This window comes from Accipiter gentilis, chromosome 20 (genome assembly GCF_929443795.1).
Source record: "Accipiter gentilis chromosome 20, bAccGen1.1, whole genome shotgun sequence".
Taxonomy (NCBI): domain Eukaryota; kingdom Metazoa; phylum Chordata; class Aves; order Accipitriformes; family Accipitridae; genus Astur; species Astur gentilis.
This window is the reverse complement of record NC_064899.1, coordinates 21,937,377-21,951,790: the sequence shown is the minus strand read 5'-3', so window position 1 is coordinate 21,951,790 and position 14,414 is coordinate 21,937,377. Positions and strand designations below refer to the sequence as shown.

The following is a 14,414-nucleotide window of genomic DNA, read 5'->3' as shown; positions in this document are numbered from 1 at the left end:
TAAAGACAATAAGGAAAAAAATTTAGATCACTTCAAGTAACTGCACCAGAAGAGCTCATATCCAGACTTAAAAAAAAAAAACAAAAACAAAAACAAAAAAAAAAAACAATGCATGAAACTGCAGTTTAAAAAGGTATTATAATTTCGCAATATGACAAAATATAACCCATATGTTTACCATAAGTCAGAGGAAGAAAAAGTAACCGCACTAAGCCTTGAACTGGTGTTCTGACCTAAATACCACACTAGGTTTTACAGCAAATTATGAAGGCAAGATTACTTAAAAACAAGGAAGGAAGAGAGAAAGAGGATAGTAACAAAACTCTTTTATGAAATGTTTATGAAGTACTAGACTAAACTCAAACCAAAGACAGCTAAGAGCTACCACATTTCTTTTCTCTAGGCAGTAAGTTCGCACCTACCTGGGACGCCTAGAACAATGCATTTTGCATTTTACCACCTGGGAAATTACTACATAATTTGGAGAAGATGGGAAAATCAGAAGAGGACTTGTGTGGGTTTTTTTCGTTTGGTTTGGGGTTTTTTTTAGGAAACTGACCAAATAGGAGATGACCAAGTGGAGTTGAGAAAAGGAAAACATCAAGGGAAGGAATATTAAAATAGATTTCTTCAAAGCAGAAATACAGAACAGAAAAACGCTTATAGCCTTATGGAGAAATGAACATTCAGAGTTGCTTGATAGGCAGAGGGTAGCTTATTCAAACAAAGAAAAAGCTAAAATACAAGCATGATAACTCTTTACAAATATATTAGAGGGGTAAGAAGCAAATAACTATATATAAGTTAGCCACTAATACACCTGGGCTGACAATTAGGTGTTTAGAGATCTTAACGAGTTACTAATGATATTCCAGGACTGCCTTCCTAGAAATCAAAAGAGCACACGAAAAAACTCTAAATGCTTTTTTCTTCTCCAATTTTCTTAGGACTTTTTCTTTTGAGAAAGAGTTAGATGAACTTACAAAGAGGACTGCATGATTGTATGGAGCCTTAGAGCAGCAGAAGTCTTGTACCCAAATAAACAGGGATTTATTTTCCAGAGAGAATGCCATTTAAAATCTTTTTCTATATAAAAGTGGTCATCCTGCCCCCTGCTATGTAACTAAGGAGTAATACACCAGGCCTAAAGAAAGAGATAAATGGAATTCCTCAGCAGTACTGAATGTTTTATAAATTTGGAACATTCTTACCCTGTATTGATGGAAATGATTTCTATCAGTGGATTCTTCCTAATCTTTGGCAAATCCAGTCGTGCTCCCCCCAGACGTTTTCCATTATCCTTTTTCTGACCCAGCAGTCTCACAGAATGACCTTCAAATGAATCACAAAAATGCAGTCAATACAAAGCACAAGTCCCATCATATTTGGTTTGACTTGCTCTTCTTCAGAAGTAGTGTTTATACTTCAAAGACTGAAAATGAGAATGAGGTGTAATAATGTATTCCCACCAGCTGGAGCATTTAAAAAGAGACACTGACAGGTAAAATAAATCATGTTAAAAGAACAAATTATTTCATCCAATTACCTTTTCACACTTATATTTTCTGGTTTATTCAATTAAAATGATCTAAGCAGTTTCATTTTCAGATTCTCAAGCAAATAACAACATAGCAAAATTTAAATAAGTTGCATGGCAGGATTAAAATATTTTTCCCCAAAATTTCATTCAAACCTAAATTAGTAGGTAATAAACAACTAAATATTTTTTAGCTTATTTTATGAAGAACCAACACATTTCAGTCAAAGTTACTTGACTGAGTAAGTCTGAGGGAAGTGCTGTGAAGCATATCCTGATAACATGTTCATGGCTAAGCTGACTACCAAGATTTACGCATATTCCTCCCACACCAAGGAGACTGCAGGTCAGAAAACTGCCTCACAATTTCTTTCCTGAAGCCAGTAATATTCAGAGAGTAAACTACAGGTACTGTCACCAACTGCCTACAACAGTACAGTCATCCCACGTCAAGTCCTATATTTAAAGAGCACAAATGACAGTGTTCACTAATATTCAGAAGCAATATCTAACAATGAAGAATAAAAACAATTAAGTGTACATTATTGCAACAGGTGGTGTAAAATGTGCCCAAGTTATAAACATAAGACTTGTATCATTTCTTCCACAAAGCCTAGAATAGGCAGATAAGAGAAAGCAAGGGAAAGCTAATTATAGATACCTGAAAAGAGCTGGAAAGTAACCACTACTTGGAGTAGAGGAAAGAGAGAAAGCACGTATCCAATGCCGAAGTTGGAAAACTCTTTTGATAGTACATGAAACTACGGCTACCATCTGTCAAATATTTCAGAAAAGAAAGAAAAAAAACAACACTTAACCTAAAAAGGGAGTGGGGCGAAAGGAAAGCACGAAACTATGAATTACTAGCTGAGCTACATCCAGCACAGCAAAGCAGGTAACCAATTCAGATCAATTAAAAACCATGTTCAACCAAACCTCCTAACTTACACTACCAACAGCTGTTTACAAAACCAATTCATCCGTCAGCTAAAACTCTTTCTCCACTACCTGTTTTGAGGAGTCATTAACTAATTTTTGAATAATGTGGCATTCATACTCTGAATTTATTTCTGTGATATGGCAATAACAGCCCAGAAATAAACAACTACTTCTGGCATACCATCTTTCTTAGGTTTTTTAAGATACATAAAAATTCTTGATCAAAAACGTGATCTAATGAAGAAGTGAGCAGGACTGGCCTGATATCATAGTGATTAATACTAAAAGGAGACATCATGACGTCAACAGGAAATAAAAGGCATTATTTTTGCAGTTGCATTTGACAAAATTTTCATTACATCCTGCTGTGAATTTAGCAATATGGTCCTTGTGCTATTAACATTTGCTAAATTATTCACTTCTACCTTTTCATGACAATAACAGCAATATCTTTGTCTCATAATACAATCAGTTATTTTCCAATCTAATGCTTCATTAAGAAGCCGCAAGCATGGCGCCATTTTATTTATGTGTATAACAGAAGTGATTGCATTATGGTAGGCATAACAAGTAAAATACAAGCAGAGAACGTTCCTTTTTGTATTTCCTAATACTGTGGTTTATTTGGAATAAACAGATTTATCAATTTTTTAAATATTCAATAGCATTACCATATTAAAACTGTATTCAGATTTATGGCCGAAAATACAGTGAAACAATTCACAGTATTCTTAAACAATCAGGCTTAACAACATAACAACAAGCTACCCAAAATTTAAAATCCATACATTTAGAATTGGGGTCAAACCTCCATTCTGAAGTTTAGAAAACAAACCAACAAACCACATAAACAACCTGCTCCCCCAACAAGTAATATCTCAGAGCACAAAATCAATGAAGCTTCATCTCCTCTGAATGCGCACCCTCAAAACGAACAGCCATGTGAATTACTGCTCTAGTAAGAATTTAGCTCATGCTCTCCCTTTCTCATACTGGGAGCATTAATCAAAGAGGCAAACTTTTTCATGGAACTTCTGGAAAAAGAGTATCCTTTAGACTACAAAACTTGGCACAAATCTGTTTGAAATTTGTCAAAGGACTAAAAACTAATAAGGAGGGAGGAAAACAGAAATAATGACAGACCTGTGCAGGAGGCACAATTTTGTAATCCATGTTTTCGTAGGAAAACAGGGGGGAGAAAAAAACCCCAAAACACTATGGTAGTCTAGAAAACCTTGTTAACCAAAAGTACTACTTCTACCTTCTTACAGATCTCTGTCTTTCAGATGCTAGGCAGGTTAGCAAATACATTAGGGGGAAAAAAAAAGGAAAAAAAAAATACCAAAACCTTAGGACACTTGAACCTAGAATATAACTCACAGAGAGCCTAAGACCTAGCCTCTCTTACCTTCAGAAATCTTAATTTAGGAAAGAAACCCCAGCCCTGTGACCACCGCCCACGTGATCCACTGAACGCTAACACCCACACCGACCCTGCGCCGGAGCTCAGGAAATCTATGGCCTGGCAATCAAATATGGCAGCTTATTTTCACATGAAAGATGGCCACAGCTTTTCCCATATTCCTACTGAATGACAGTAACATTCAAGTTAATATGAGGCTTGCAAAACCTGTGTGGCACTCGAAAATGATAACAACCCTGCACTTTTCACTCTAGACACCAGAGGATAAAAAAAAGCAGTACTGGGAGATGAGTTTTAGCAGATAGTTCAATGCTTCCAGAAAGCAAGCAGTACATGCATATCCAACTACAGTGATCTGTGCTGCAGGCACACTTAATTTTTTATTTATTTTTTTTTAAAAAAAACCCCTCAGTTACAGTATTCATGACCTTAAATCCTTTTTCCCCTACTCCATACAAGGACTATTTTGTTTCATTTTAAGTAATCACTAAAGCATCTGTTTACAGCATTGTTGCTATTAATAAAATGTAACTTGATAAACACTGAATCATACTTTTTCACATGCTGTAGATCTTTTTTTCCCCACGCTTATTTCAAGAAAACTTAAAAATAAATATTTTGTCATCTTCAATAAGGAAAAAGCTAAGCAACATTTGTTTTTTTAAACTGTCTAACCAGCATTATCAAGTCCACACCAACACCAAGCATAACAGAAAAACCAGTAATTTTAAATCTCATTTATGACCTCCTTTCAAAGCTTAGAATGGGCAAAACATTGCCATCAAGTTTTATTTCTCAAGAATTTTGTCTGATTAAGTTACCTTCTCTCTGACTTTACAGGTTGGATAACAACTTAACTAAGCAAAACAGGGGTCCTAAACTTAAAAGCAGTCCTTTTCTGTTTTGTTTCTTTTCTTTTTTTTTTTTAAGTTTGGTACAACGTTTTTGAAAACAGAGTTAATCGCACTTCCACTTCCATAACGATGAGTGCTCCATCTCAGATACCAAACAAAACCCACTCCTTTTTTGATGGCTCACTGGAAGTTGCAAGCTTTGAAACACAGCTTAATGACAAACAGATCTAGTTGGGTTGTATTTGAGAGCCTAAACATTCGAGTCCTATAAACCTCTCCTGCCATAAAGATAACTTTTCTACTTCCACATAGTCTACCAGCAGATAAAATTCTATTAAAAAAAATAAAAATGAAAAGGTTAATTAGCAGTTTAGGTCATGCTTCAGAGCAGTTTTTCACTAATTAATGCATAATTAATACGGATGACAACACAGCAGTAGTACTAAGCAAGTCCAGTGAGGAAGCTTATGGAGCAGAATCACTCACAGGAAGTGTAAATGAAATCAAGCTAGAAACAAATTAAAATGTATCAGAGCTCTCTAGTTTTGAGAACTGACTGTTTAAAATCAAACTCATCTTTACATGCAAGTCAGTAGATGCAATTCACATTACAAGGCATTGTGCGCAGAGAGGATGAGGTTGGAATGAATTAATCAGGATATTAAATCAGATTTCTAGTTGTAAAAAGGGCTTTTAAATGTGTCAGTTTGATAAACCAGTGTGCAGAATGAAAATATTTTCAAGGCATTTATTTTCACTTGTTAAAAGGATACCAAAAAGTGACATAATATTAATGGCATGTACATATACCATTAATCATAGATATGTGTGCTTCAGGACTGGGATAGAGATTGCATGATCTTGAAATACAAATATACAAAGGGAACAGGTAATGAAATTTCTTTGCCATAAGATTACAAACAACATTCAAGTGCTGTGAACCTCAGACTATTGTCAGACCCCCGGGACCCAGACCCACAGAAGCATGTTAACGATATTAGAGCAAACAGATTGAAATTGGACTGGCATTTTGCTAGTTTGATACAAAGATAAGTGAGGGGGAAGTGGCCTCGCTTAGTCATCTCAAAGTTAACTAACAACTGCCTATCAGTGTTGCAAATATCTATCAGCTATTAATAGACCTACTGTATTAAAAAAAGTCAGCTTCACTCAGTCCATCGGCTGGCGTCCCTCAGTAGCTGCTGAGAAATACTATCTGCTTGAATGATGGGAGAGGGCACCCACTGAGGGTCCTCCCCATCCCTGCGCACCCTGCTGGAGCTACACAGGGTGCCGCTGAAACAAACTCCCAGCCAGACACAGAGCAGTGTTTCTTAGCCGTTAGCTTCAAAGCTCCGTGCAGATATCTCAAGCAGCTCAAAAACACGAGTTTAAAGAAAATCCTCAAAGATGCGGGAAACCCCAGCCTTGGCAGCAACAATTCCTATTGTTTTCTGCTTCTTCTGTTACCCATTCTTTCCCTTTCCCAGTTACATCATTATACTTAGAGGTTATTCACCATTTCCTGAAAGACACTTTTTTTTCAACAAGGCTGGCAAGGTACTGTTCTATACTTCCCAGCTGTCTCTCACCAACCTGTCTGATCTTCTCCAGCATCTTCAGGGAAAAGGATTAAACACCATTTCATGTACGCTTGCACACATTTCCTTCCACCATTATTCACTTCTTAAGGAATACAGAGCTTCCTTTCCTTAAGGCTAACACTGGAAAAAATGGCACGTGGGAGCAGCGTAGCTAAGGAAGGCAAAGCCATATGAAGGGACAACAAAGTAGTGAATTTCTCCAAAGAAAAACAAAAGGAAGAAGTGTAAAGAAGAACCAAAAGCAGTGACAAAGACTGAAAGGAGCATCATGTAAATACAAAAGGTGAAGAGAATTAGAACACTTAAATGAAAGTTAACAAAAAAAGTCAAGAACATATTAAAGAGCAAAGAGAGCCTAAGAAGATCAAACAAAAAATATGTGTAAAGGCAGAAGCAGCAAATCGGGAGCTATTACAAAACTTTAATATTAGATTTATTTCCAGTTATGTTCTTCTCACTCTCTAACTACTGGGTAAAAACAACCTTCTAAACAACTTATTTTGGATCTTCTGGCAGGACTAACAGAAAAAACAGCATCTGAAACAGAAGGATGCAACACCAATTGCCTAACACACTCTACATCTAACCTGGACTGTTACTCATATTGGAGTCCGAGCCTCCTCAGTCTGGAGATGCTTTAAACCCAGCCTTGGTGATCTCGCAGTGGGCAGGCAAGCTCAGAGCCCGAGGCCTCGTCCACCTCCGATGGCAGCAGCCCACGTGTAGCAAGGGCAGACCCTAAACTCCTCTCCCATAGAATCACAGAATCATTTAGGTTGGAAAAGACCTTCAAGATCTTTTCTCCCTGCCCTGCAGCACAAACAAGCTGTCCCACAGCAGACATGACTGATTGCAAAGGAATCCCCAAGCTCCCCAGAGCAATCACATGCTGCCAGACACACACAAGTGCAGAAACAACAAGGACACTAATCAGCGTAGGACTTGGCTGCGTGAATGCTCCCACCCAAACCAACCCCAGCCGGCCAGCAGCACATTTAGCTACGCAGTGAAGGCATCCCTGAGTGTCATCTGTGGGATTTCCTGGCTCCACTAGATACGGGGAGCAAAGAGAAGCCAAACCTAGCTGGAAGATAGGTGTCCTGCTCCTGGCCAAGCAACTACTACAAATTATTCCTCCTCTAGCTCAGTGAAGGTGGGAATGTTGTGCAACAGTCAAACTCCTTCTTCAACTGGTGTAGGCAGGAACTGGGTCCAGTATGAGAGAAGGAATAACGCAGACTAATGCTGGCAGAATTACTGATCTGTCCCTGTGTTTCCAGCACCACCAGGTTGCTGAGAGCAGGTGGTATACGTGACCCGGTCTCCGCAATTCAGAACTCTTTCATAAAAACATCGCCTTCCACCCTATACCAACCCAAAAAAGCTTCAGAGAAACGTGCAGGTATTACTAAGCATACAGCACGTATGTTACTAGCTTGAAATATATACACCTCCTAAGCCTTGCACTTGGAAATAGCATCCAACAACAATTCTGTTTCAGAAGACTCCAGGATGTGAGTGTCACATGTGAGGACAGGGGGTTTTAAAATTCATTTTATGTAATTTCAAAACCAAGATATTAAATATAGTGTGGCAGTTCACAAACTTCAGAAAAAAAGCTCTGCAGGTGGCCTGGATTGCTAAAATTCATACATCACTTCCTCTTCATTAAACACAAAATACTTCTTTACTCTTGGTATTTCTCCAATGTGTCATTCAATCATAACAATATCTGTAAGCACTAAAAACAGTAGGGTGCAACAAGTAAAACAGAAAAAGAGACAACTATTGACAAGGAATTAGCGTTCATACATAAATTTCACAGAGTTAAATTAAGAATATACATATTCAAGAACATTTTTTTTTACATATCCACAGCACTTCACTCTCACAACAAAAGCACTTGAAATGCCCTATTAAGGCACTTTTTTTTTCTTCAGGATTCAATAGCTTCACCCTACTTATTTTGAGATCATGTGATGTTATTGTGTTTCTGAAAAAGTGACTAAACCTTACATCTGCTGTGAACTCAAAAGACTTGCTACAGTTTGACAGCTCAGAAGGACAATACTAAGAATCCACTGCAGGAGGAGTTCCCCTGACCCTCCGTCCTCATCCCTCTGAAGAAATGCATTTCATTAGGCTCAAGGACGCTGCTCAAAATCTTGGGAGATTTTGGATAGAAACTTTCAAGGAAAAGAGATATTGAATCGGATGAAATGGGTTGTGTTCCAAGGAAGAGAAATGCCGAAGGGTGGATTGTCAGAGCCAGCTGCAGCAGTGCAAGTAACTTGCCTCATGTTTTGGGGTGTGCAGGTTGAACAGAACAAATTTAGCCTTAGAGAGAAATGCTGAGCTGAACCTATCGCTGTATGGAAAAGCAAGCTTTTACCTTCATCTCTACTGCTTTGCTATCTATTTGTACTCTTCCTATGGCTAACTAAATTGCACTGGTTTAACAACGTGCTCTTTGCATTTACCAGCCACGAGGATTCTTTAACAGAGCTAAACCCAGCTGGGTCTAACTGATACGAATAGGACAGAAAAAATAGGGATCCTGTAAGATGGTCATTCACTGAAGGTATGGAAAAGTGCACAGTATGGATCTGGAAGAAAAGGCATCTTTTCCATGCACATCACAGGATGATTTACAATCACAATTTTGCTACTAAGATTTTCAATCTGTTCCCTCCCCCCCCCCCCCCCCATTTCTTGTTTTCTTCTTCTGCAGCACTATTTATCTCCCATTCAGTTTCTGTGAACTACTTACAAAATAAAGTTGTAACAACGACAGTCATAACAGGGATAGTCATTCCTAACAGTTTTCTAAACCAAATCAATGAAATAATGATAAACCAAATCAATGAAATAACTGCACTGAGAAAAATAATTACAAAACCTACTTAAAATCCTGGATCATCTCACACACCTAATAGTCACTGCATGCCTAAAAGTATTTGAACAGGCATAGCAAAAATGGCAATAAACTTTGGTGTAAGAACAGAAACCAACTGATGGCAATGGAAATCTCTTGTCCCAGCAGATGAGATTAAGTTGAGCCACACAATTACTGATGTTTTACAAAAGCAATTAAAATCTGACTTTGCAGAATGAGATTCTCCATAATTACCATATATTCCTCATTGTGCTCTACTGTTTTCTTTAAATTACAGTCTACAAAGCTAAACTCACAGAATTGATACTGGCTCAGATCATTGTATTACTATTTTGAACTCGTGCCTTCAGTACATCACAATTCCCCAAAGCAGTCAGAAACGGGCAATCAAAATGCAACCCGGTGCTCTCACTGAAGCGTTCGGCTGAATGACAACCCCTTCATTTAAAAACTGTAAGGTGGGATACCTTCGAGTCAGGTCCTTCATAAGTCAATGCTTTTTGTCAAAGTAGTTCTCAAATTAAAAGAAGGAAAAAAACCGCTACTGTTTTGATAATGACACTCTTTCCACACAAAGCCATTTTTTTAGATGACAACAAAAATCTGTAATTATTTTTGTTTAAACAGGAACAGCGCCAAAATTTCCAACCCAGGGGCACAAGAAAGGGGCAGGGGGTGACATTTACCATGTTATACTGTTAATCTCAGCCGTTAATACAAACGGGTGATGCCGAATCTTTTAACCACAGTCATTTCACCAAGTTACTGGCAGGCTGTAGTTCTGTACATCGCCTATTGAAAACCCGATTGCAACCCCCCTCCACCGCTTTTTTTTTAGCCTGTCAAATACAGATAGCCCCTTGCATCATTTTTGCCAGTAGTGCCTTTACTATTCAACAATCTCAGTTTAAAAGGCAATTTTACTCCCTAGAAATACCGTTACGGACATAGCAGTGTTCACGGGGTGTCCGTGGTGAGGGGCTGCAGGGCAGACATACTCTGGAGCAGCCTGCTCCTGAAGGACTGCAGCCCCTGGAGAGGACCCACGGCGGAGAGGTCCTCGGAGGACTGCAGCCCCGGGGGGTGGTCCCAGGCTGGAGTAGGGGAGCGGCGTGGGGAGGCAGGAGCAGCAGAGAGGAGCTGGGATGGGCTGACCACAACCCCTGCTCCCCGTCCTCCTGCCCCGCTCGGGGAGGGAGGTAGAGGAGTCTGGGATGAAAGAGTGAAGCTGAGCCTGGGAAGAAGGGGCGGGGGGACGGGGAGGAAGGTAGTTTTAGTTTTCTCTTTGTTTCTCACCACCCTACTCTATTTTTAATTGGCAATAAATTAAATTAATTTTCCCCAAGTCGAGTCTGTTTTGCCCATGACAGTAATTGGTAAGTGATCTGCCTGTCCTTATCGTGACCCATGAGCTATTCCATCCTATTTTCTCCCCTGTCCTGTGGAGGAGGGGGAGCAAGAGAGCGGCTGGGCGGGGGTCTGGCAGCCAGCCGAGGTCAACCCACCACTCAGTGAAATAAATAAAACAACCCATGCAAAACCGTCCCCCCCCCCCCTCCTTCTATCTCCTTTTAAAGGACATAGAAAGAGAAACAGGGACTCAATGAGGCCACTACCCTCCCTCTGACCCTCCTCAAGCTGCACTTTGGCACAAACAGTCAGTTTCCTGACCGGGAGCCAAATGATACTTTTCCTCAAAAAGGAACTCCTGACTCCTCCAATTTTTAGTCTTCATTTGGCTTGTCATCAGCTTCTTAAGTCAAGTCCACTCTTCCCACAATCACAGAACTTGAAAAGAGAGTATTTCATCTGCTGTTATCAGCAGATTATAGTGAAATCATACAGCCCATATAAATACTATTTAATATGCTGGCATTCATATACATACATATATATACATGCACACTCGCTCTAAGGTAGGCAATCCAGTATAAATTCTACACTTTAGCCTATATATAATATAGGCACCATTTATCTGCTCATTTTCATACAAAATGACACTGCAACTATCAGCACCATAATTACTAACCACATGAGGACAATCTAACAGATTAGTAAATATTGGTTAATATTCAAACTGGGAATGGATGGGCAACTTCACCAGACAGGTCAACGTGACTGAAATCAAGAAAGGTTAACTATAAAAGGCTCAACCCTGAAGTAATTTCCTTTGGTTGTTTTTTACAATCAAGTCTAATGACCCATTGTAAAACTATGTTTTGTGAAAGCATTAGACGGACACAATATAGACTAAACTCAATTCAACCTGTGTCCCTTCATCTCCCCAAGGCCTAAGCTAAAAGCAGACTGTACACAAATACCCTGGTTCCACACCTCCCACCCCCAGAAAGCTTTAATAAGATGGGATTTGAGAGCTAGCATGTCTAGAAAGGGGGGGAAGACCCAAATCTCCGAAGACCTAAATTCAAAACCAAGAAAAGAAGAATATCTACATTAGCAGTTAAAATTTCTCTTTTAAATTACACAATATATGTATTATCTTGCCTATTGCTTATACCCAAGCTTTTATACACAGGGTATGGGTTTTTTTAAAGACAGCTTTTAAAGTGGTTCATAAAATGCCGACTTGAGCAATCACCATAAAGACATTCTGTGGTTCTCATCACAGACAGATCTTCATCTTACTGGGACATGCTATAGAGACTGATCAGCCCAAACAGCTTTTAAATTCTGTACAGAATTTTTACTTAATGATGGAACATACACCAGTTGCAACCCTGTTTTCTCCTACCTCACAGACACTGCAACTCCTTAGCAATACTTCCCTAACATACTATGCCATCACAACATGTCACTGGGAAACTAAGCACACAAGTGGAAATGGGTGCCCCAATGATGTAGAAATTACTGTAATCTAGTATTATAATTTGGGTAATGTACAGGTGAAGCAAGGTTTACTAAAAGCAAGGTTAAATCAGAGCCTTGTATGATGAAACTGTTCTGTGTATGAGCAAGACTGACACACGCTGGCTACACAATTGTGGCTGTCACTGTGAGAAACCCAACTCTGAGGCTGAGGTTGAATTAACTTGTCTAGCTCCTAGCAGGCAGTATAGACGTTTCAGATTATAAATTACAATGTCATAGTAAAAGTACCTGAAGATGCCTCTAGTTAAAATACATTTTGGGACACTGTATAAATATTAATCAGACATGACCTGTGTACAAATACTGCACAGTTACTAAAGATCACTTCCAGAAATGACAGTTTGCCTGACAATTTACCTGATAATTGGGAAATTTCAAAGTTTCATAAGACTCGTGATAAAAGTCAGGGTGATATAAAAAAGAGAAATCACAGTTTCTCAAAAATTCTGTCTCTCCTTTGGCTGTTAGTGCAATAATAAACATGAACATCCTTCTTTTCCATTTTCTGATGAAGAAGGATAAGAAGATAAAGTCATATAAAAAGTATTTGAGAATTATCTCAATGGAGAGTTGGGAACCAGCAATTACAGTTTTTAGACACTTGAAGTAAAGACCACCATAAAGATCTACTTCTCAAAACTATCTCTTGAACCAGCAGAATGACACTGTTCTGAAGAAGGTTTCCTGACAATGCCTTGAAGACTGAGAAATAAAGCCAGAAGAAACCCCTTCATATTTGTACAAAGAATTCTAAATAATTCCAAGAAAGTCATTTTCTTTGGGAGTACAGTAACCTTTCAAGCAAATCCAACAGGGGAGCCATTTTCTTGGCAAACTAGAAAAGTGACTATTAAGGAAAAAAAAAAAAAAAAAAAAAAAGGCATGGGGAGGAGGCAAATTGTTTTTACAAAGTTTCCCTTTTTATTAACTGTGCACTACAGAATTCAGGCATCCAAGAAAAATCTAAGGTACCCCTTAAGAAAGTGGAACCCAAGGAAAGCTAGACTTTTAGACTTAAAACTGTCAACTAAGATAACCACCTTGGAATCTGGACAGAAAATGTGGACAACTCAGACTAATCAATCTACAGAGACAGCTGCCCTACAGAGTGCAGATGCTATGCAGTTTAAAAACTTACTCAATTTCAATATTCAGTTGAAACTTTTTAAAACTTTCAATATACAATATTTTTTAAACTTCCAATGTAAACATAGCCATGCTATAAGAGTATACCACTCATGCAACCTTTTTATTTTCATTTTAAAAAATAGGTGAAAAAAATTGTATCATACAACTATGACAGACAACCAACTTCAAACTTGCTAATAAAAGCTGGCTCTGAATTCAGAATTTGTATTGAATCCCTTGTCCCACATCAACTCCATCTCCTGAACCCATTTGCAGCTTCAGAAGTTGTTACTAATGATGTAGACTTATGAAGACAGAGGGTTATAATTTGTTTAGTTTTGCATAAATGAATTTAAGTTTCTACCACGTATCTATTTTACAAATATATAAAATATTCTTAACCAACATTCCTGTTGTCTACAGTATTTCACTTCACTTGGATAATGAAAGTTCATGGTTAGACTCATAAAGCACACTGAAAAAGAGCTTCACATTCTTCTCCAGTAGTGGAAAATTATTCCCAAATACATTAATCGATGCATTATCTTTACACAAATTTGGATGAAAGAAATGTAAGTGAAAACTCCTTTTCTTATGGTTGGCTTTTGCAAAAGTAAACTGCTATCATATGCTATGACCCCTGTCAATGTGTCGATTCTCTTGCCAATGGAAATTCCATTTTTCACAGAAGGGTTGAGGTTGGCAGGGACCTCTGGAGGCCGTCTTGTGCAACCCCCTGCTCACGCAGGGCCCCCTAGAGCCAGTTGGCCAGGACTGTGCCTGGATATTTTCTGAATATCTCTAAAGAGGGAGATTCCACAACCTCTCTGGGCAAGCATCACAGTGAAAACCGTTTCCTGATGTTCAGAGGGAACCTCCTGTGTTCCAGTTTGTGCCCACTGCCTCTGGTCCTGTCACTGGGCACCACTGGGAAGAGCGTGACTCCGTCCTCTTTGCACCCTCCCTTCAGGTATTTATACACATTGATGAGATCCCCCCTGAGCCTTCTCTTCTCCCGGCTGAACGGCCCCCGCTCTCTCAGGCTCTCCTATGAGGACGGATGCTCCAGTCTCAGCCTCTTAACCATCTTCACAGCCCTTCATTGGACTCTCTCCAGTATGTCCATGTCTCTCTTGCACTGGGG

The 14,414-nt window shown here is 38.9% G+C and overlaps 1 protein-coding gene across 3 annotated transcripts in view; it reads right to left on the bottom strand.

The window, feature by feature from the left end:
• Positions 1-14,414, bottom strand: part of CDKAL1 (CDK5 regulatory subunit associated protein 1 like 1) — a 422,610-nt gene that overhangs the window by 263,788 nt on the left and 144,408 nt on the right. For all 3 annotated transcript variants that reach the window (XM_049823860.1, XM_049823863.1, XM_049823859.1), the window contains exon 8: positions 1,212-1,332. In XM_049823860.1, the coding sequence (XP_049679817.1) occupies positions 1,212-1,332 (121 nt within the window). The remainder of the gene's footprint in view (positions 1-1,211; positions 1,333-14,414) is intronic.